We start from the raw sequence: 24,521 nt of genomic DNA on the forward strand, positions 1-24,521 counted from the left end.
CTGTGTATTGAGTTTTACATAATGGCATTATTTATCTTTACTCTGACAAACCATTGCTCTATTCATATTTATATCGATGCTTGCTGCAGTGTTAACACATGAACACATCATGTTTTGATTAATCTTGATCGCTTGCCTGATTGGCCGAGCTCCACTGCTAAAGGGGCAGTAGAGAGACTGATGCAGAAAAGAGAGCCATACATCAGACAGGTGTCAAAATTCACAGTGGGATGGAGTGATAGGTGGCATTCAGAGGCTTGGAAGAATGAAAAGTAAGAGGGTGAGCAGGATGGTGAAAGGGAGGGGAAAAAATGGGGGAGAGATAACCTGAAGGTTTGAGACAACGGTCTGAACATCTTAATGATGTGATGACGCTGCAGTCCCAACTGTGGGTAGGTTTTATGAAGATGTAACTTCCATGAAAGGCTTTGTTGGACAGTTAGCCTATTTATTTAAAAGAAATCCTCTGTGTCTTCAAATAATTAAAGAAGAGGTGCAACACATTAGTTGAAAGTGATGGATTATTGTGTGCTTTCACATGCAACCCACCGAGACTGCCCACTGGACCCACCAGACAGCCGAGGATGCATTAGGTGCAAACTGACAGAGCGACAGCTATGGGCCCATTAGGACCAAGGAGACTGAGTACCGTGAAGACAGATGGGATGAAAGACAAGCTTGCAGCTAGCAGGGTCTGCATGGTGCCACCAGTGTTTTCAGACTGTCGTTTAAAATAAGGAAGGCCATTAATAACCCCCTCACTCCGCTCTGCTCTGCTGCAGTCTGGCACTTCTTGCGGAGCTAAATGTGGCGCTGCATGGCAGCAGACTGGCAGACTGTGTCAAAGAGACCGCATATACCCGAGGAGAGGGGAAGAGAGAGGATAGACAGGCAGGCAGCGATATGTGTGTGTGTGTGTGTTTGTGCATGTGCTGTACATTTGGGTTTAATTGTATTTTTTTACTTACTCACCTGTTTGTTTATGTACAGTGTCTGGCCCAATATAGTTGGATGGGAATCAGATAGCAGTGATGCAGTCAGGGAAGCCGTCAGCACCGAGGTGAAAAGTTATGGTTGCCAGTGGTAATGACTGGATTCCTTCTTGTCAAGCCTTTACTTTGGCAGACAAACAAAACATAGCATTTGACAGGGAGTGGGCTTTTTTTTTTACTCTTATGATCCAAAAATATTACATGTACATAGCCACACTGTGAATTAGTTTTTTGCAAAGATGGAGTGGGTACTTTGGCAGAGAAAAAAAATACGCTTTTCCTGAGTGGCAAGGTGAGTCATATAATTATTGAGTTATTTTGGGCCTAGATGCTTTTAAAACAAACCTCTGACAAATCTTAGACATTTGATTTATAACAACCATTCATTAGCAGCCGCCTCTCCTGTGACCAACAAACCCGACTACTTGAGTGAAGTTTGAAATCATACAGCATGTATTCTGAGTTTACAATTGAAACAATGCAAAAATATTCATAGATTTAAATTTCTCTACAAACAGTTGGTCTGGTCACAGTATACTCAATGATGGGTTTTAGTGTGCTCTGTAATGTCTGTCCTCTTACCATTGCTGGTATGGATTCCAAAATAAAAAATAAAAAATAAAGTGTGCGTATGTATGTACATATATGTACTTGTGTGTGTAGATATATATGTATGTATATGTATGTGTGTCTGTTACTTGTAGTTATTACTGCCTGTTACCTGTGGTAATGCAATTTATAATTTATATATTCTGTATTCAGTTATGAAGGCTCTAATTGTTGGTTGCGAGCTGCCGCTTAGATGCTTGTATCTGCCCGGGGCTGTTGATGGGTCTGTATGCAATGATGGGCGTAGCTGCGGGAAGTTTATTGTTTTTTTTTGTTGATGAGTGAGTATAGGGGTGGGATTTAATAAGTTTTCTTCGTCCCACTCCTTTTTCAGGCAAGTTTTGTTTTTTGTTTTGTGTATTTTATGTTCAATATAGGTATTTGTTGTGCCTGAAAATGAATAAATAAATGAAATGAATGAATGAAATGAAATGCTGCCGCAGTGCTTAAAGCTGGAGAGTTGTGCTGCAATAACCAAATATCAAAAATGATACTTTGAATGTGTCAATCAAGAGGCCGAAAGTGCGTGGTTCAACATCAACAGCTTCTGTTTGGCTTGTTGCCCGTGCTTATGTGCTTATCCACCTTAAAAACACAGAACGGGTTGCCTGCACGCTTGTGGTCATTACTTCTATCCATGCCTTGCAGAAGCGAGAGCAATGTGTGACACGCTGAGCTGCAGGCAGTGTGATTTAACAGTGTCAAACTAATGGTTAACTTCGTGTGAATGGCTATGTGTATCTGTTACATGAGCCTAAGTGGTGCTTATTGGATCCTAGAACCAAACAGTGCCATTCGAGAGCGCTGTACCTGCAGCGGCTACACAATGTCAACAGCTGAGCCTCGGCCAATGTGTTGTACCAGGTTAATTGCGGGGCGCTTTAACAGATCAAATACACCCTCTGTCTTCCAATCCAACACAAATAAAAGAGGCTTTCCGCAAGAAAAGGTTCCTTTGTTTCACAGAAAATTAAGAAATGTGAGCTCTTGTGCTGCAGAAAGATTATTTTGCCCTTGTATACTCAGGCCAGTAAAGCTAGTTAAGAACATCTGGCAAAGTTTTTTTTTTTGCTTTTTTCTTTGCACATTATGCTAAACACAATACTGTGCATCTACATATTAACATGGTAGCTGCCGCACGCTCGGTTTTGGTTTTCCTCTCACTTGTACTCTGTGTGTAAACACTGATTAACATAAATGAATCTTACTTCTTCCATGGCAAAACTGCAGCTATATTTTAAATGCTTCAACGCTAAGAGCGGAAAAATAACTGCCCACAGATGGTTTATAGTCAACAATTTACACACATACAACACCAGCAGTGACATTTGTTCCTGTATAAATAAAGTGAAACAGTTTTATGCTGTGAATGCAGATGTGGGCCACATGTAGACGTCTTTTTAAAACAAGCACTGAGGACCAAAGTTGGGAAAGTTGGGCTTACAGTACCTCACCGGGAGGGGCTGGCTGCCTCCCAGACTGCATGGCTGGTAGATGTGCACCTCAGCATAAATAAGGACAAGTCTGCATCAAAATAGCTTCTTGAAACAACAAATTAATACATATTTATTTTTAAAGTGTAGGTTTTATCATTTAATTGAGCAGTCCAGCATCTCTCTCTCGCCAAAGGATCAATGTTTAACAGCAGCCCTACTTTTGAATATAATATTTCTAAAATCAACAGCTAAACAGGCAGAGGTTTCCTGTTTATCCTCCAAATGCAGCTCAATTGAGAATGAATGAATTATAACTATAACAACAGTGCTTTAGCTGAGATATGTGCCAACCTTTATGCATAAAGCCATGGATAACAACAGGAAATAGACTGAATATTAAAGAACCCTGCCTCTCCGAGGCACACGTTGCATGTAAAGTCTGCAAAGTGAAGCAAAGATACGAATGTTGAGACAGGGCTGGAACAAAGTATAAGAAACCTTCCAATAGAGCAAGAAACAGACTGAAAAACTACATGCTGCAAAGTTAAGGGTCATGGCCAAAAAAATCAGGCCAAGCACAGCAGATGGGCACACACACTTCTTTGCAGTCAGTCATAATACTAGAAAAAGGAAGTGGAGGAGTCTTGGGCCAAGGCCTAGAGGGCTCAGGGATAGTGGAAGAAGAGCAGAGCATGGAAAGTGAATACTGAGAGAACTCATAAAACAATGCAGTTCATAGTAAACTACCTCAAACAGAATAAAGAAAGTTTATTTTCAATTTTTTTTGTGCAAGTCAGCAAAAATTATTCCTTTTGTAGCCGCCTGCAACAAATGGAACAGTAGAAAGACTTATGAGCAGCGGGCAAACACACATTTCTATTTCAGAAGTGTAGCACTGTGTTTATATTGGGATCATGGTCAAGGTGCACCGAGTGCAAAATATAAAGAGCCGCAGCGAATTAGGCACCGACGATGGGCCACAAAATCACGGACTGGGCAGTCCCTGGACTCTGACGTCATCGCTGACCTTTCATGTATTTATGGAGGAGGTTTGATTTCCACTCTTTTTCCATCCTCACACACGAGCCGTTGTAATGCGGGCCGTGGAGGTAAAAGAGTAGCTTTGTTCTGACCTGGATGGTGAGCACTGGAGTCGTGTGCTTCTGCCAGTCCCGAAGAAGGATCCACAAGCCACAGCCATTGAGAAAGGCACAAGGATCACCTGTTTTATATTAAATCTGTCAGATTAAATACGGAAGTCAATAACCCGCGGTGCTCGAGGCGACGTTTTAGCCAAATTTCATGCTCTGCTGCTGATCATGTCACCAACAACTGTTTCTAAACTGAGCCTTGGAAGAGAACAAACAGCACTTGGAAACACATACATGAATCTGCTCTTAAACACTGATCCACCGTCATATTAAATGAGGTGCACAATGACAAATAACAAGCAATGACAAAGCAGCCTGCCTTTTGCTATTTGAAGTAACAAACTTTTTTTTAAAGGATTTAAAACATATGTGAAAATGCCTTGATCTATAACAGACTAATTTTTGACTTCATGCAGCGATCTGTAGCACAGCTTATGTTGATTATTCATCACTTTAGGAATTTATAGCACAAGAAGACAGCTTTCATTACCATACAGAAGAAATATGAAGACATTTAAAAGGCCCCTTCAAAGTACTCCTAGCACTGCAGACAATATTGCCCTCTACAGGGCATACACATTAGTCACGCTTGTCTGTCCCTGCTCATTACTCTTTTTTTTTAAAGTATATGAGGCTGTGATCAGTTAAACAGACTCAGCATCACATGGGCTAATTAATGTATAATTACGCAGTATTTAAAGAGCTTGAGGACCAGTAACTGCAGGGTGGCAATCTAAACACCCTAAGCCATGCTCTTATCTGTCCTGCACCGGCACCTGTTTAGTTAAAGACCTTTAGCGACCTAGGATGTGCCAGTTTACTCTGACCTTTGACCTTACAGTAGAGGGCACACAAGATGAAGCGCTGCAAATACAAAACATGTTGTTGCCGCTATAACTTTTAAATTAATGTGATGCATAAAAAAGGTGATGTTTAAAGACAACTAATTAAAAACTAATCAGAATAACAACTCCAGAAAACCCGATATCTAATTCCAGGCACACCGGCTTTAATTCATCAAGAGTCTCCTAATATAAAAGATCATTAAAATGAATGAGGTGGCCACATAAAGGAACTGGTGAATGATCCAAGACCAGCCCCTCCTTCACTTAGAGAGTTGATAAATTCAGCTTCCGCTGTCCAAATGAGGTGTGCAGTATCAGAAAAGAAAACCAAACAGGCATGTCATCACTCTTGGGGGTGGGTGGGTGTGGGTTGAGTTGAGTCACATATTTTACTCCTTAATCTTGTATAAGGGGCTGAGTGTGACAAAGTATGGATTCAGCCTCCTCTGGTTATTTTCTCTGAGAAGTGCCACAGCAGCGCAGCTATTCTCCAGAGATCCAGCTCGGGGTTCAGGCTCACCATGACACAAGATGGACCCCAATTTAAGACACAAAGAGTGGGTCAAACCGACATGAGGCATAGCCTTTCTTTCCTTGAGAGTCATCTGTTCCCTTTCAATTATTGTCCCTGTGTCCTTGCCTTGCCTCCCCATTTTTTCCTCATCCTGTCTGCATCTTTTCTTCTTCACAAACTTTTTTTCTCTACCAGTTTTCTCTTTGTGTTTTCGTTCATCCTCTTTGATTAACATAATGGCCACTGGTGTAATGGCAGCGTTTACACCCAAAAGTTAATTGTCGGGCTAATGCACTCATTTACAATTATAAATCGCCCCCGATGCAAATGCGCTCTTTATTTCATTTTCGATCGTTAGGACTTTAAAACAAAAGGTGTATCTGCTAAATCACCTTACGAACGAATTTGCAGAAGCAGACATCGTGCTGCAAATTAAATCTTAGCCTCGGCTCTGCTATTTTCGGTTAATTTGTGAGGAGAACTCGTAAGAAGCTTATACACTCTGTTCATACCCTTATCTTTGACTCAAGTAAAGGACCCTCTTGACTTGCCCACTCTCATGATTCACCTTCTATTGAAGGACAGAAAAGCCCTCTAACCACTTCTAGCTCTAGCTGTTATGGAGTAAATCACAAACATGTCATGGCCTGATCCGCTGGGACTAACACAACCTTTGCTGTCCTATAGTGTGAGACTAACCAATGTCCTTCTTGCATGGGCAAGAACCCGCTGAGCTCAGAACAAGCCACATCTCTTATTCTGAGAAATTGGCATTTTTTTCTTTTCCCCCCTCTCTCCACTCTTGCTTTTCTCCTTCAGGCATTGACATTTAATCAAACCCAAATCCCATTGTGCCTATTAACATATCAGGCTGATACGAGTTGCTGTAAAAAGCTCGAGTACAGGAACCCGGAGCAGATCATTACCATAACTCTGCCTGTGTGATCTCTATTTTCTCGCCTCCGCCTACGTGTAAAAATGCTTACCTGGCAAACAACGAAGCACAGAGACGCATTTCTCTCCTTCGCTCTCCCCCTCTTTTTCTCATTCACCATCACTTATCTTTTTCGAAACGTGTTAATTATTAAGCTGTTTGTGCTTGTGAGTGCTTGCCAAGTATCACTGAGACAAAGTAAGCATTTAAGGCAGTTTCAATATTTCACCACACCATAAAAAACATTTGCGTTTAGCTCCACAGTGACCGAATAAACAGCTCCGGGGAGGTTTTTTAGGAATGCTTGGTGCTCTAATGGATGCTGCGGTTTCTCAGTCTTCCCCCGTATTAATCATCATAGACATGAAGGGAATTAGACAGGTGATGCGAAACGTGTATGAAAAATGGTGATGATTATGAGGTCAATATTTGATAAGTTGCCATATTGGAAAGGAGTTGTTTTCCACAGCTCAGCAGATTTTGGTTACTGACCTTGGTGAAGGTCTCTCTGCTCCTGAGCGAGTCTCGCCACATCTAACCCCCGTTGGCAGCCGTTCATGTATGACGGGGCCATATGTTGATTTGTGTGGCAGCCTGCACGCTGTGGAGGCAGCCCCTCTACCTGATACCAACTGGAGACCGAATGATTGCTGGTCTTGTATCACGGCAGGCAATTATTTCCCCCAAAACTAGGACAGTCCTTGGTAATGACAGTCACCAGAGCACAATATTTAGTGCAATAAATAAGAAATTGTTGCTGTCAGCATTGTTTTCTTAGAGAGAGGATGACAAGGCAGTGGGAATGGAAGAGTGTCATGTTGTACAAAGAGGATTATGAAGACAAAACAACTTTGACAAGTCTGAAATTTGAGGACACATCCACAGAGACACGAAGACTATCAAAGTCAAGCTGTTTGTTGGAGGGGTGGCAGCTTGCTGTTTTGCGTGCCCCTGTGAATGTGAAGAAAGCGACACAAAAAAAACCAAGAAAAGAAAAACAGAAACTGAGTTTTACCTCTGGTCTTAAAAGCTGACACTTGACAGGATGACACTTCTCAAAGTGGCAGCCGTCAATGCCGCACTGAAAAAGGGCCTCCAACCAGCAGGGGATATTTCATTTTTGGTGAAACACAATAAATAAATAAATTAGTACTCGCAATAGGATAACTGTGCCGGGATAAACCGGAAAAAACACAGGCTGCTCTGGAGTGTTTCTGTCCTCATTTTTACAATGAAATCTGTGGCTTTCTTGTTATAATGCAAAGTGTTAGACAAAAGAATCTGGAAAAACCTCTCCAGGAATTAAAAGCCTTTGATCTTTATGTAGAGTTTTGTATACTTTATATAACTCTGTTACATAAGCCAACCCCCCCCACACACACAGACATTTTAAACAACATAAGCAATGACAGCCACTCGTATCACTGCACCTGAAGCATCTGCTGTCTCATACCAAGGATTTCACAAGCTATGGCTGTACAACCTGAGCTACGCCTCTCACTACATCAGGATTAAAGCTCTGGCAGGGATCAGAATTTGCTTCTGTGCTTTTATTTTCGGTGCTTTTTGATTGCCAATCTGCAGCATTGTATCTGCTACTTGCAAGCTCCAGCCGGCGGTGCCATGCTTTCTACTGTCTGGTTTCCTACTATTCATTTGATCCTTTAATAGGGCACTCACCTCTCTGGTTGCATTATTCAGCAAATCAAACAACATCAATTCGGGGCCGCCTAATAATGACAAAACACAGAGCTCGCACACTAGCAATCTCAAATTGTATTTCCTTATTAGCGGACTGTCTGGTGAAAAATATGGAAATGCTATTCATACTGAGACAGGTAATAACCAAAAGGCAAGGTACAAAGTGCGTCGCAAATTAGTCTGAACACCAAGCTCTGTTGTGTTTTTGCATATTTTCTTTGAACATTGTTGAGGAGTAGAATTTGAGTGGTTACTTCAGGTTTCAAAAGTTACAGCAAAATTCAGTAAACAAGTAGTCTTATTGAATTCACTGCATGTTAACAGTGATCAAGGAGAGCATCCTAATCTTGACCTTGAGCACCAGCTTATACATGAATTTAATGATAAAAAGGATGAATGGCAAATGTCTATAATGACTAAAACAGTCCAAGTCTGTACAGAACAAAGGAACATCAAGATATTGCAGGTAAATCAGTTTTGGCTAATTGTTGTTGAGTCACAACCTGATATCTATTATATGGGGTTAGCAACAAATAATCACTTGAACTGGTTACTCTGCTGTTTTTTTTCCCTCTCTATTAACTGATATAAGAAACAGAAAAAGACGCTACTTTTTTGCTGCTCTCTTCCCTCACAAAGGTAGCTCCCCCTGTTTGATTTGGCAGCGTTTTACACTGGATGCCCTTCCTGATGCAACCCTAAAGGTGATTTTTTTTAAAAAGGATGAAAAGAAGTTAAACTTTGCAAACCTGCTGGTGACTCTGTACGTTTATTTATCTAAAAATACTTGTATTGGAAGGTACACTAGGATAAAGGCGTAACAATTCGTGTTTCACGTTAGGAAATAAGGAAAAGGTTTTACTGTAAACAATTTTAGGTAGCGTGCAACTTTCAAAACTAACTAAAACAGACTAACTTAACTTAATGTTAAAAAAAGAAGAAAAGAAAGAAAAATCTGAAGTTACAACCCAGAAAACACTTAATAAATGTGGGCTGGCAGCCTTTTCTCAACATCTAGCTGTGGTTGAAAAACAGTTTAAAAATGTACGTTTGAGGTTGCAGATGTTACCACGATGGTCACACCTTCAACGTTGCCTAAACATCCTTGTTTGACTTGCTTTTAAGTGAAAGTTTGTGTTCAAGAATGGCTTTTTACCATATCTTTATAAGAAGTTTCTTTATAGAATGAATAAGGCAAAGAAACAATCAGCACCTCATTATTGTCTCAACCTCATTCTCTCAGGTCTGTCATACGAGCTAACAGGTCCCTCTGAGCTGACTCACGTATGTAAGAGCATTCCCGAGTTGATGCCGACATCACAGGATCACAGATTCGGAGAGTCCAATGTTAGTTTCATCGTGTCACAAATGAAATAGAATTTAGATGAAAAAAAATGTACATAATGTTTTGTTTGTTTGTGGTTTTGCTTTTTAAACAGGCTGGTTATGTTAGTCTGTGTACTTGGAGGAGACGTGTTGATGACTGTCTTCAGCAGTCACTGTACACAACAATGTACCAAACATATTAATTGTCGTTGTTTTAAAGAATATACATTTAACTCCTTATTTACCTCTATTCTACACTCTACGGTTCAGTTTTTGGTCTAGTAGCACAGTTTTCATCAGGAAGATGACATCGGGATATCAACCATTTTTGGTGAGAATCATTAAAAAGACTATATTATAATTCTGTTATAATTATTAAAATAAATGGAGTCATAGGAGTAAATTTAGCCTTTTATTTGTAAGATGAAGGCTGAGCTATTTATTTAATCCAAGAAAATATGGGCAAGGAACTTAAACAGACATTGAAATTTGGATTGACCAACCAGCAAAGATCAGGCAATGTGATAGGGACGTTAATGGATCTGACCAATCAGCAGTGGCCTGGAGCATTTTGAACTCCGGAGTTTTTCAAGAATTTGGGAAACTGGGTTTTTTACACCTACCACAATTGTGGTCATAGCATCGAAACCAATTGTGGTAAACTGATGAAACCCATGCATTATACAGTTAAATAATTATTATAAATGTTGAGATGGGTGTTGTTAATGCTGGATTTCTAGAAATGAGTGATATTTGTAACATAAAAATGGTGGCACCATATTTGATCGTGTGCCCTGTTTACCTACCATAACAGTGATAGTCCATTTTTAGGCACCCACCAGATACATTTAAGGAGCCATAATTGTGTTATTTACTAACAAAAATACACTATTAAAATATAGACCAGTAAATGGTATATTTGGATGTTTCCTCTAATTTCTATAACACTATACAGTGATCGGATGAGAAATGTAACCAATTTTCAACATTTTCAGACTAGAAAGGGTACAGTGGGATCTTTTTTCTGATGATCTTATAGTTTAACTACTTAAATTGCACATAATGGTGTTTATTTTTACTTAGTGTTATTATTTTAAATTAATTTAGTAATTGGGTATTTGTAATTTATTTAGGAAAAATTGGTCCCATCAGTAGTTATTATGTTGTTGTTTTTTAACTTGTCATATATTTACAATTCCCATGTCAGTGTATTTTGTTTTCAGTAGCTCAACACTTCAGTGTTATTGTTTTCCTTCAATTCTGGCTGGATATTGACAAAAACCTGTTTTTCTTTTGCAGCTGTCTGCTTGGCTCTTTTATGGAAGTCAACCTATCAAGTGCTGTGCCATAAAATAGAACAGCCTGTATTAAGGTGTATACACATGCTCAGTTCAGTAGGTGACCTGAAATGAACTTAAATCTTTGAAGAAAATATCATGTTACCATGATACAGCATGTTACTATGTTACTGCGAGGCAGCTGCCTGTGACTGGTCAGGGCTGTGCTTTAATATGTTTGTTACAGTTTTGGACATTTCCATTGTGAATGAAAAGAAAATGCTCTTAAATAAACGTTACTTTAAATTAATGTGTTTTTCTATGTTTTGTATATACACACTTTTTGGAAAAACGTATACCCTAAAAGGGGCTGAGGAACCATATTATGGTTATTTCACTGAACTAGATTTGCCATAAAAATTAAAATACAATTGGAAAAAGGCACACAAGTAAAAAAAAAAAAAAGTCATGTAAGATGCTGTAGGGGTGAAATTTTGAATTTCCATGTGTTTCCATGAGTAAACCATAAAGGGTTAAAGATCGTGCTGCCTGTCATGAAAAACATTATTTTATAAGGCTACAATAAAATGAGCACAATATTCTGAGACTGGGAGCTTAGTCCTGCTAAAATAGACTAACAGAGGAAATAGAGTCCAGCATTTTGGACTAATGCCAACTAATCCAGTAGACAACCATTACAGTTTCCACTGATTCCTCGGGGATATTAATCACAGTAGGTATGACTCCCACTAAGTGACTTTTTGAATTACAACGATTGCAAAAGGGAAAGCGAGAGGAAGGGGATTTCGTTTTTGAACAAAGTGGGCTTTTAATATGAAACTAAATAAAAATGACCCCCACCACCACCTTCCTCAGCACATATTCTCCACGCCCCCCTCGCCGGTGCGTGGTGGTGTGGTCCAGGAAGCGCGCCTCTGCTCTCCTCTCCGGCTGAAGTGAATCAGCTGACGAATGGTATCTCCCTCCTCTCCCGGATGGATCGCGCCGCTGAAGCCGGCCAACCCAAGCGTCATACTGGCTGACACCGGAGCAGGTTGCCCACCTCTCGCTCTCCTCCTGCTGGATGTCACACGGACCGAGCCTCAAGTAAAAGATTCCGCTACTCAAAATTAAAAAAAGAGAGAAAGAGAGAGGTTACTTTATTTTTCTTTTCTTTTTCCTTCTTTCGGACAGGAAGCCGCCAGCTTCCCTCTCACCATGGCTTCTAACTTCAACGATATAGTCAAGCAGGGATACGTGAGGATACGGAGTAAGAAACTGGGGGTGAGTACTGTTGCACTTGCTGTATAGCGAGGCGGAGGAGAAACAGAAGGAGGAGGTAGTGTAGGAGGAGGAAGGAAGGAAAGGGAAGAGGACTTCCAGTTGTTTGCAGTCAAGGGCAGCTGGATTAAGAAAGAGGCTTTAATTGCTCCACGGGCAAAGCGTCCTGCTGTGAGCTCTTCAAGAGGGAAAACAGATTAGAGAAGCTCCAGCAGCCGCCAAGTTTCACTCGGTGCTTTCTGCACAAATACTTTGGAGGTGATGGTAAAGTCTGGGTGACTGACAGCCGGTGTCATGTGCCAGGGGTTTGTGAATCATACCCTGTGCTTGTTGTCAGCCATAACTTGGTTTTCTTCCAGAATGTTAGCCTGCAACTAGTCTTATGAATGTATAAGCTCGAAGAAAGGGTAACCAACTTGGTAGATTTAATCAGTAGATTATAGGGATATAAAAAATATGTAACGTTATAGTGCGATTAGTCATATGGCATACATTCCTGTGTGTAATAAGGTAATGTTAGTCCCTTTATGGATGATGTATGGTAAAAATAAACACTCTTTCATACAGATGTTAAGATGGGAAATACTTGTTCCTACCTTTATCATACAGCACAGGCTGCGCTGTACTTTACCTCTCTTTCAGCCTTCATGAATTATTCCCAGCAGAATTGAAAAGTCTCATTGAAGTGCGCCTGATTCATTATGATGGCAGCTCCTCAATGCATTGATTAAGGATTTCTATTGAGATACAGAAAGGAGGAAAAATGGCTTGACTGCTTAAATTGAAATGAATGATATAGATTCAATTATGAGTGCCTTATTGTCTGACTCATAAAGCCATCTGCTTTTGTTCATACTTCCAGCTCATTACGCTAACAGAGCGGGCACACTCCCTCTACTCTGATGAAGTGTGATGATGGGGGCTAATGATGTCTGCCTCCCCTCATCATCACCTGGCTTCATCAACACTGTTCTGCCATTGTTTGCTGCTGTTCAGGATATCTTTGATTACTCTTTGATAGTAACAGTCGCTTTACAAGCCGCACGAAACAAATGAAGGCGCGAGACATTTCTCGTTGTTAACATGCAAATCCGCCTGCTCGTACACAGCTCAGTTGACTCAGTGTGTTTATTTCGCGCATATGCTATTAGTCAAATGTGGTCAGAAGATGTGGATAGCCTATGACTTTGCAAAGCAAGTGTGAGGACGCATGCTGTGTTGGCTGAGCTCGTGGTATGGATGCCATATCGCTGCCAGCTCCGCATCTCATCCTGCTGTTTGTGGAGAAAAGCAGTTTGTGTCCTGCTCGCCCACTCCCTCAGCCCTCCACCGCTTGCTGCTGTTTCATCATAGAAAAGTCATGCTGCGATCGCCTCAGAGCACCCTGGTGTGGGAAGATGGAATGCATTTATCTGTCCACGCTAGGGTTAGTTATTCCAGGACAATTCTCATTCGGAAACAGGCAGAACAAAACAACAAGAGCGAGCAGGATCGGGCATCTGTGTGCCTGAATCAACAGGCGATTTTTCTTCTTTTTCTGTTGCATTATTTTAAGTGTTCTTGGGAGGATTTGGAGAGGGATGAAAATGAAAATGTTATTCACAGTTGTCTAGAAATGTAAAAAAAAAGTTGTTTTGCAGCTTTTCTCAACATAAACCAGAGATTCTATTAAGCTTAATTCATTATTTTTTCAATTTTCTTCCTGTTATCGATGACTCAACACCTCAGTAATGTTTATGTATGTAAAACAGAACACACGAGGAACGTACTGTACAGAGAGTCAGATTAGAAGGGTAAATGAATACACGTATTTGGATAGAGAGATGTATTTATCTCTTTGCTTCTTTGGGTTCTTCATCAATAAAATACAGGCAAATCTACATAATGGACCTCATTTCAGTGCAATTACACACAGCTCTGAAGTAATAAGAATACTTATTTCAGTATTTTGCAGTATTTTTCTTTATTTATATTTACTTCTGTTCACATTTTCTCCAACTGCATTCCTGCTGCAGCTTACCAGAACATGCAGAGCCTTTGTTTTATTTGAGCAAACTGTCTAACAGTTGTTCCACTTAATACTGTCAGACAACACGACAGTGTCTACACATGTGAAGAACTGGGACTGATGCCTTTTAGACATTTTTAGTGATCACTAAGGCAGTTTTCATTGTATTAAAGTATATTCTTGAATGCTAAATGTACAACCCAAATTGCGTCCCCAAAAAGCTGTGTAAAATGTAATTAAAAATGGAGTGCAATGATTTTCAAGTCTCATAAACTCACATTTTATTAAAAACAGAACATAGAGAACATAATTTGAGCTGAGAAAATGTACCATTTTATGAAAAATATAAGGGGGATTTAAATGTGATGGCATCAATGAATCTCAAAAGGTTGGACAGGGTCGCGTTTACAGCTGTGCAGCGTCCCCTCTACTTTAACCAACAGTCTGCAAAAGTTTGGTAACTTAGGAGAGCAGCTGCTGGACTTTTGCAGTTAAGTTTTCGTCTGATATAAGACTCTACCTGCTCAACAGTCCTGGGTTTTGTTGTTATATTTTTTTCATTTCACGATATGCCAGATGTTTACAACTGGTCTAGGACTGCAGGTAGGTCATTTCATCATCCACACTCTTCTACTACAAAGGTATGCTGTTGTAATATGTGCGGTATGCAGTTTAACATTTTCTTGCTGAAGTATGAAATGCCTTCCCTGAAAGAGATGAGAGCATATGTTGCTCTAAACCTGTATATACCTTTCAGCACGGATGGTGCTTTTCCAGATGTGCCAATGTGTTGCCAAGTCCACAGGCACTAATGCACCTCCATACCATCAGAGATGCAGGCTTTTAAACTGAGCGCTGAACAAGCCAGATGGTCTCTCTTCTCTTTAGTTCATGTTTTCTATGAGCTTTAACCTGCATATATGGATATACACAGTGTTCCTGATCCCATGCAGTGATTTCCATGAAAACACCCTTTGCCGCTTGAGAGACCGAACATCACAGATATTGATTTTCAGCCTTTGCGCACAGAGATTTCTCCAGATTCTTGGACTCTCTTGCTGATATTATGTACTTTACATGATAAGATATTCAAAGTCTTTGCAATTTTAAGTTGAGGAACATCTGAAATTGAGCCACCATCTGTAGATCCAGGCTTTGGTAGATCATGTTACTGACCGATTGCTAAGTAAGCCAGTTACTTTCAAGCTGTTTCTTTTTAGTACCACCTACTTTTCCAGCTTTTTTGAGACGTGTTGTTGCCATCAAACTCAAAATGAGCCAATACTTAAAATGAAAGACTTAAGCATTTGATATGTTTTCTGTGTTCGACTGTGAATAAAATATTTAGTTTATGGGATTTGCACATCATTGCATTCTGTGTCCTAACTATTTTGAATTTGGGGTTGCATAAACATTGGTGAAACAGCCTCTCGAGAATGTTGCTACAGTGAAATCTAAAAGTGGATGTAAATAAGGATCTACTTGGTCAAAAATACTTGACACAAGTTGACAGTTGACAATTTCTGATGCTCAGCTCTGAAAATATATCGAGCCCTGCCTGTCAGCAGGCAGCTTTTTTTTCTTTTTTTTTTTGCGAACTGTCTCTGCTCTGCTTTAAGTCTAAGGTCGGAAAGGTTTCTGGTGTTTTCCTTCTCATGTGATGCTTGTTTAATGTTTTAAGTGCTTTAAAGGTCTCTGAAATATCACATATCAAGACTTTGCATCACAGTTGACCTTCTGGTGCTCCCACATCGGCCTCTATTGTAATGCAGTGCCATTTAAAATGTATTTTACTATTTTAAATGTTTTTTTTTTTATTATTAGAAACAGTCCAGTGGTTGTCCTTATGTGATAGGTGTTAAAGTGGCCACAGCAACACCAACAGCTTTGGCCGAACTCATCAGCATCACTCACTATGATTGGCTCATTTTCAAACCCCATCATGTGTGAAGGTTGAGGCCATGAGGTCAGGTCTGCTTCCTCTCTCGCCCTCTTTTTTTCTTATTGTTTTGGAGGCATTTTTTGTTTTTGTCCATGCACATGAATGTCAACGATTTCCTACATTAGCCAACGTCTTTGTCTCTGTGTTGGCTGAAGAGACAACGGTGCAGTGTTCTTGAATGCACAAGCAGTCGCTCTTTCCTTTCCTTTCTCACATCCCCCCTTCCCCACCTCTCTTCCTCACCTCTAAACCCATTCTCTCACCTCTCAGCTCCCAGTATCTCACCTGTACTCCCCATGCGGAGCAGTGACGCTCTCATCTCCTCTGCGCTATTTTATCTCCCTTGCTCTTTTCTTCCCCTTTATTTGGCTATCTCTCTTACCTTACCCCCTTTCTCCCTCACCTTTCTCTCCTTCACTGGTTTGTAGACAGCTGTGGGGCCGAGCACAAAAGCATCCTATTCATCACCCCGCGCTGCACCCTCCATAACCCCAACAGGCTATTCCCCCTGACACAGTGCAAAGGCACACACACACAGACACACACACACCAAGTTGGCTTGGTTCGACATTGAATTGGCACACACATGCACCCGACAAACAAGTAAACAATCTGCTGCCAGAGAACAGTGTGTGGATTCTCAATTAATTTTAATCCTGTGGCTTTGTACCATACAGTATTTTTTATTTTTTTTACAACATGAAAATAAACTAAATCCTTACAAGAGCCAGAAACAAGTGAAGTGCTTCAGTGCAGAGAAAAGCAAAATCTAGCAGCGTCTAAGAAACAGCAGTAGCGATATTTCTGTCATCAAAACAGGTTCTTTGTTTCCTTTCAGTAAAAAACGGCTGATGCTATCAGTGGGATGGACTCCTCTTGAAAGGCTGAATAAGGTGACCTTTGAGTAATTTGTGTGTCAGTCTCAGTACAGTACATGTTTCCCAAGCTTAGGAACACTGCGGTAAATATAAAAGGTCAACTTGTGAATATTTTTCTCCTCCCCTCTGCGTCTGTCCAACTTTACTTTGAGTCTTAGCAAAAGCGGTCAATTTAAGTTTGCTGGAGGTGAGTTTGTCTGCCAGTCTCTGTATTCACAAACATGTTTTGACACTTCAAAGAAGCTGTAGAACAGATCCTGGCTCACAGGTAGTTGGGTAGTACTTTAAGAGGACACAGAGTGCTTCTCACTTCCTTTAAATAGTATTGGTTCTTACCACATGAAAAAAACAACAACAAGTGACTTCTTTTTCATAAAACCTTAATTTTCTTTTGTTAGCACTAGATCACATGACTGCATGTTAGGTTAAAGTAGCCGCTCACATTGAACAAGCGTACTGTCATTATCATGTTTTTTTTCCTCTCTACTGAGAGCAGCCAAGGCAAAACAGTTAGCTGGAAGACGATATAAAGCTGCACAGAGCTGAGTGAGTGTAAGGAGTTATAATTCTCTGCGGGTATGTGACAACAAATGACCCCATTCACATTACACATATTCATTCAGTGAGCTGGAATAAGTTCCTGAGATTAAGAGTGCTGTTGGAAATTAAAATCAGCGAGCGTACCTTCGTTGTCCCGGACTGCACAATTGGTCAACTTTCACCTTTAAATTTAAGCACAAATAAAAAGATTGGACCCCGCAAACTAACTTCGATCTTTAAAGCACAAATAATATATAAGCTTTGCTGTTCGTGCACGTCATAATAGCAGTAATAAAATTGAGAGGGACAGCTCTAATGCCATCTAAGTGTATTTTTGAGAGTGCCTTGGTCCAAGCACAGCATTAAATGTCAAAGCAGAAAACACATTAAAAATGCATTATGTCTGGTCCGGAATGAGGAGTGAAAAAACAATCAACCAAAAAGTCTGAATATAAACAAATAATCAGTAAACCAATAATCTGGGCTGCAGACTGAGAGCTTAAGTTATTCATCATCCTAGCACAAGGATATCATTTGCAAAAAGATGAATACAGTCCTGTTTATAGATTTGCAGAAGTGATTTGAGGTCTTAAAATGAGTTTTTTATGAGTGAACCATTTTGCAATCTTGTGCATGCATACAGTTTGTTTTGTTGCAAATAACCCTTTGCGATCTAGAAACTCGAAAAAACAAGCAAACAAGTAACAACTGCCGGAGTTTATTGCGTCTTAGATTTTCACCACCTTTGGTGTTGGTGGGGGGAATTAGATTTCAGTGTTTGATAGAAAAGACAACGGAAAGATTTGTTAGAAACTGACAGAGAGGAATAATTTGTTGTGATTGAACGCATGACATTACATGGAGTAATACTTCCATCAGCCGCAGTGGCTCGGGGGTTAGACACTAATCATGAATGCTTACTCATGGGATAAATGTAACATTCGTGAATCCATCCGTATTTGCAACACTGGGCAAGAAACGAAGGCTGGAAATAGAGCTGAACGGGAATTTCCATTCAGAGCTGAAAAGATTAGCAATTTCATTGTTTCGTCCAACAAAAGCAACCTTTTTTTTTTCTTCAAATATAACAAGACACTCTCCAGTTTCACCATCTCACATGTGACGAGCTGCTTTTGGACCATTTTATGCCTGCTTTCTATCAACAGCTGTGATCAGAGGTATTGCATTTTAAGGTTTTCCATCCATCAAATTTAGTACATCTTCTTAAAATGTGGCACAACTGTTTACTTGGTTTTAACAATGAACTAATTATAAGTTGGTCATCCATGTTAAGGCCGTGCTAAAACAAGATTTTTGGCTATGACTCAAAGATTTGTACTCTTGCTACAGCAATATCTCTGAAAATGGTCTAACTGGATAAAATTATGTCCAAAAGGTCAAACATCAACTTACTTTTCTGGCCATCATTCAGAGCCACAACTCAACAGCACAGAAGATTGTGGCCGTATTTCACTTTTGGTTGGGTCTTGAATTAGAGACACTAATCTAAACATATGAAATTCTTTCAAAGTGGTTATATATTAAATCTATAGCTCTGAACAGATATTGATTTGTACTGGCTGGTAGAAGCATATAAGCACAAGGCGAATGGGATTGTGTTTTTCTTTTGGAATAAAATTTCCTCTGTGCTACCAAACCACATCTTTAGTAAAACAAAAACAAATGCTTCGCTTGCAGCTTAAAGTGCACAGGGATAAAGATGCTAACAACACAAACAAAGCACTTTTGCTCTTTTTTTAAACACTTAATATAAAAGAAGAGAAGAGTTGTTACTCTTTAAGTACTCCTCTGGACTCTCTACCCATCTCAGCGTACAGTCACTCCCTCCATTAGCTGTTATCAACGTCCCTCCTTTCTCAGTCGCCGCTGTTTTTGACTTACAAGTGGGTATTTGTGTCCAGTATCAGTGGCCTTTATGTGGAAAGCATGTATTGTGATGGTGTGTGGGTATGTCCCCCTCCCCTTATTGCCACACAAGCACCCACCAAAGCAGAAGCAAAGGAGTGGAGAACAATGTGTCTATTGTCCAAGATGGCACAGCCATTTAAGATAGGATCTTGCCACTTCCATGCACTCACTATTAACAATGACAGGCTGTCCAGAATGGTGGATGTCAGGAGATTTTTCATCCCAGGAACTGTACTTGTCAGTGGAGCGTAGAAAATACACTGTCAGCTGTGTTAGACTTGCAGCAATTGAGACTTCCAAACAACATGGATAAATGTGGCTGAGGTTGTGCAATGAAGTCAGGTTATATCAATTAGCAAATCAGTCATTCTTTACATCCAGTGGGCAAAAATTAGCCGCATTCTGCACTTCGTCTCTGATTGCCAAAGGAAATTGGAGCTGAAGAAGACAGAGGATTTTTAATATGACTAGTTTTGCTTATGATTTTATTTGTGCCTTGTGGGTGCATGCAGCCTACTTTTAGCTCCTCTTTTTTGTGATAGATCATTTTGGACTCAGTGCATTGACTCACAGATATGCAGAGCCATACGTTGTGTGTTCATTTCCATTGGTTTTCATCAGCTTCCTCCATCAGATAAACCCCGAAGACAAATCGCCACCTCTTATTGGCCCTGATGAATTGCGTCTCTAACAAGATATGGGGAACAACAGCCCAACAATCATTATTCATGCTGAAAAATGGGCCTCTATTATATAGTCACGAATAGTCATGAATAAATCTTTGCCAGGACTTCACTTAAATATTTTCACATTATTGATTTCAGTTGTTCCTAATTATCAAAAGAGGTTTTTGTCATGGTAGGGGACGAATGCTATAACTAGTTTGTCATTAAAGCCACTCGAATGATTACGACCAGCAGAAAGGTTTTTTTTGTTACAAATATCCATTATATCAACACTGCTTTTTTTCTGCTACTCCTTTTTTCTCTCTCTCTATATATATGACGTTAGATTGTCTGCTGGACTGTGTCTAGCACTTTAACCCAGACTGAAAAGTCTTCTATATATACTCACCGGAAACTTTATTAGTTACTCCCATTCAGCTGCTTTTTAACGCAAATATATAATCAGCCAATCACATAAGAGCAATTCAATGCAATTAACCATTTAGAAATGGTCAAGATGACCTGCTAAAGTTCAAACTCATCATCAGAATCGGAAATAAAGGTGATTTATGTCTTAAAGTTCTGCATAACTGCACAACTTTGAAACAGATGGGCTTCTACTGTGTGTAGAAGACACACAGTAGAAGATCGTAAAAAAGTTGCCCAGCCTGAGTCTTGATTTCTGCTGCAATATTCAGATTGTAGGGTTAGAATTTGGCATAAACATTATAAAAGCATGAATCAGTGCTGTCTTGTATCAACAGTTCAGGATGATAGCGTTGGTATAAGAAAGTGGGTGATATTTTCTTGGTGCACTTTTGGTCCCGAAGTGCCTGCTGGCCCATCCCTTTATGACCACAGTGTACCCATCTACTGATGGCTCCTTTCAGCAGGATAATGTGCCCGTCCTCAAAGCTCGAGTCATCTCAAATTGGTTTCTTGAATATGACGAACAGCATAGCTTATGCAAATGTCACCAGATCTCGATCCAACAGAGCACCTTTGGGATGTGGTCGAACAGGAGAGTGTCATCATAGATGTGGAGCCTACAATACAAAACTGTAGTAACTGTTATGCCATCATAGACCGAGATCTCTGAGGAATGTTTCCACCACCTTGTTGAATCTATGCCACAATACTTACTCAATACTACAACACTACAATACTTCTATAATATATTTATAATCGCATGAATTTCCATGAAAATTGCAAATGCATGATCCAGGCATGTTATATACTTTAAAAAAAATATCTATTGTCACAATGAGAGCTGCATTTCTGATTTTGAATGAAGTATTAATTAGCTTTATAACCTTTGCCAACCTTATTCTCTATTGTGGTAAATTAATGCTGCTGTGCAAAGACCATTTAGAAAAAGTCAATGCAATAGAAGCTTAAACCAATCAAGCTAACACAGATAAATATATATTAAATAAATGGCAAACCATCCCATCTACCCATCTATCTTTACCTTAGCGTAAAGACAGCATGTTCCCATCTCTTCTTGGTTTAGTCTATTTAGCGATAATATATCCATTCTAGATCACATCTTTCTTTCAAGTGATACTTTTAGAGAAAATCTCAATAAAGAATAGCAATTTATTGAGATTCTCCTCCAAACTGCCTCAAGTCATGAACAGATTGGATGTTCCTGTAGAATCACTCAATGTGCTGTCATTTAACCCAAGGTATGTCTCTCAGAAGTGTTTTACAAGAGAACGTTGTAGAGATGTCTCAGTGAAATGAATTTTGCTTTAAACTCGAGCTTGTCTTGTGGCTGAAAATAAGAGCTATAATAATCTAATAAGGTGTTCACAGATACATGTATTCCTTAAATAATGGCTATAGTATGTTGCTCCATATCCAAGTCTATTTGATCAGCATCTCTCCCCGAAATTAGAGTGGGACTTTACAGTCCTCTGTAGTAGCTTTTTGCTACTTTGTGCAGATACACTGGAGACTCACCTATAAAACAACAGGCCTAGAGGAATCTGTCATAGCTCCATTAACACTTCTGCTTCAGCCTCCTCTTCTTACCTTCCTCCCCTCATTAATCAACAGACCAGCCCTCGGGGTGCAGCTCTGCAGCTATGCTCACTTTCAGTTTGTGTGTCCGTGCATGTGCGCATTGAGTATGTGGGCATTGTGTTTGCGTGCGTTCGCATGTGTGCATGGGTGACTTCACGTGGCAGCGTGTAAATGGCTAGTATCCAAAGGGAATTTACTGCTAGGTTTGTTAATTTTTGTGTCTGACTAGAAGTCAGAGATCCTGTGTCATCAGTCAGTCATGCTTCTGAAAGTGTTGCCAAATTCAGTTTAGCCATTGCGCGATCTAGAAAGGTTGTTTCAAATCCAATCTTCTGAAATGAGCTGTTAAAAAATGACATTTGTATACACGGATGCAAAAAAGAATCAGATGAAGTTATTCTTGGGGAGAAAAAGACACAGCAACCTTTTATGTTTGAATCACAATCTATAATGAGTTCTTCTCCTGCAGTTACCTTTCATCAGCCTGCTTGCCAAGCACATTCAGTACAGTGTACAGCCAAAGATAGCCTCAGCTGCGTGTGCGTATCTGAGCTAAAGGGCTTGTCTTTGTGTCTGCGTTCTTAATTTAATCACTGTGGCACATAGGTAAACATTATTATGGAGTTCTTTAATAAATATTTAAATATTACACCTGTTTTGCTGCAAATGCAGCCAAATAACGTTGTTGAATAATGAAAATTTTCCCATTCTGTCAAATAACACAATTTTTTTTACATGGCACTAATTGCTGGATGCTCTATTATTAATGCATTGTTCAAATAGCCTTGACCTTAGAGTCTCATGTACACTAAGGAAAAAGGAAGCAGCTCTTGTCACCCAAAGGTGTGGAAGCTCGTTCTTTCCTGTTTATTTGTGTTTGAGTTTGTACACTCTCCTTCCCTCCCTCTTTCTTTCTCAAGGGAGTTCTTTTAATAGTAAGGAGGTGACAGTTTACCTCTCGCTGAGCACCGTGGTGACAGTTTGGTACCTGCCCAGCTCGGCATGAAATGCCTCGACTGCCTTGCCTTCAAAAGCAGCCTGCTCTTAAAATTTGCACTCCCGTTCTAATGAGCCAAAATGACCTCAAGTGTAGGCCAAAGCAATCTGATCCCATTCCTATTAAACAGCTTTAATATTTCCGTGAGAATTATTGTTCAGGGAATGAATTTTGGGTAAGGACTGCCAAGGGAAATGGAGCACACAATAGTAGCCTTGGCAGTAGCACTTTGAGTGGATCATTTAAAGGTCATAATAGAGAAAATAGTGGCTCTTAAGAGTCATAAAACCATAGAAAACATGCAGTTATTGGACCAACTTTAAAGTTAAATATAAAATAAAAGAAAGAAAGGGAAGTTAATGTGTCAAACTCTTGACCCACGATGTACGCTGGCGGATTAGGATTGAAGTAATTTAACAAAAAATAAGTTTGAAGTTTAGAGCAGGGACTAGGGCGCGCATTAGCTGCTGTTACACCCCCTCCCTATTTATACACATACACCCCCCTCCCTTCCCCTTACGTTCCCAATTGTTCTCTTTCATTTCAGAGAAATGTCTGTTGGGCAAAGTGATAATTGCATTCCTCAATGATTTCATGCTGAGACACAGAGTGACACTGAATCGTAGCCCACTTATTCCAAGGGAGTGTGTTCTTTGGGAGGAAATGAGACAAAAACAATATGACAAACTCCATCGGACCCCGTTCTTTGACATAAAAGTCCGCATTTTCCTCTCTTGCACACGCGCGTTTATTCCCCCCAATGTCCTCTTTGATTTCGCAAACCTAAATGTGGCTGAGTCAAGTTAGTTCCAGCAACACAAATCTCTTGCTTTCTGGTTGTGAGGAAACGGTCGTTGCAGACACAGAGCTCGCTGCTTCCCCGGCTAACCATATCAGAGAAGCAGCCTGAACATCAGTGAGCGAGTACCTCTTTAGAATTAATCCTCGGGGGGAATGAATGCACCAATGCATGAGGATTACTTGCTTTTAGGGCTTCTGATGAAATTCAAATAACAAACGCTTGCACAAAGTGTCCTGGAAAACACTTGGCGTTTCGTAATACCCTGCTAAACATGCAAATATTCGGTGGAACGCTGCACAGTGGTCTGTGCCTCATTTGATTTCACAGTCTTTATTGATATGATAATCAAGTGGTCAGGTAATGGTAATTAAGCTCAATTGGTGGAGTTGGATCATGGTTGTGGGAAAGGGAAAAAAAAGCTGCTTTCATCCCTTTACTTTATATCCTCTTCCCACAACATCTAGTCGGTCACTTCTGAGGCACTGTATTTCTAACAGCCCCTCACCTGTTGGCCTAGATGCTAATTTTGCCGGTCTTGAAGCTGGCGGCAACGAGAGCACCAACATACTAAAGTGGAAAATAAGGCTTTGCCTACATTACATCAAGACCTCAGTAGATTTTTGTGCTTTTTCTGCATTCAGCCCATGCCCTCCTTCATTTATGGAT

The 24,521-nt window shown here is 40.1% G+C and overlaps 1 protein-coding gene across 1 annotated transcript in view; it reads left to right on the forward strand.

Moving 5' to 3' along the window:
* The first annotated feature begins 11,757 nt into the window (after positions 1–11,757).
* Positions 11,758–24,521, forward strand: part of dok6 (docking protein 6) — a 56,413-nt gene continuing 43,649 nt past the window's right edge. The window contains exons 1-2 of the mRNA XM_085362425.1: positions 11,758–11,892; positions 11,980–12,069. Coding sequence (XP_085218551.1) covers positions 11,758–11,892; positions 11,980–12,069 — 225 coding nt within the window. The remainder of the gene's footprint in view (positions 11,893–11,979; positions 12,070–24,521) is intronic.

The sequence above is a fragment of the Diplotaxodon limnothrissa genome, linkage group LG9, assembly GCF_057381915.1.
Source record: "Diplotaxodon limnothrissa isolate DT_005_m linkage group LG9, D_limnothrissa_male_GT1.1, whole genome shotgun sequence".
NCBI lineage: Eukaryota > Metazoa > Chordata > Actinopteri > Cichliformes > Cichlidae > Diplotaxodon > Diplotaxodon limnothrissa.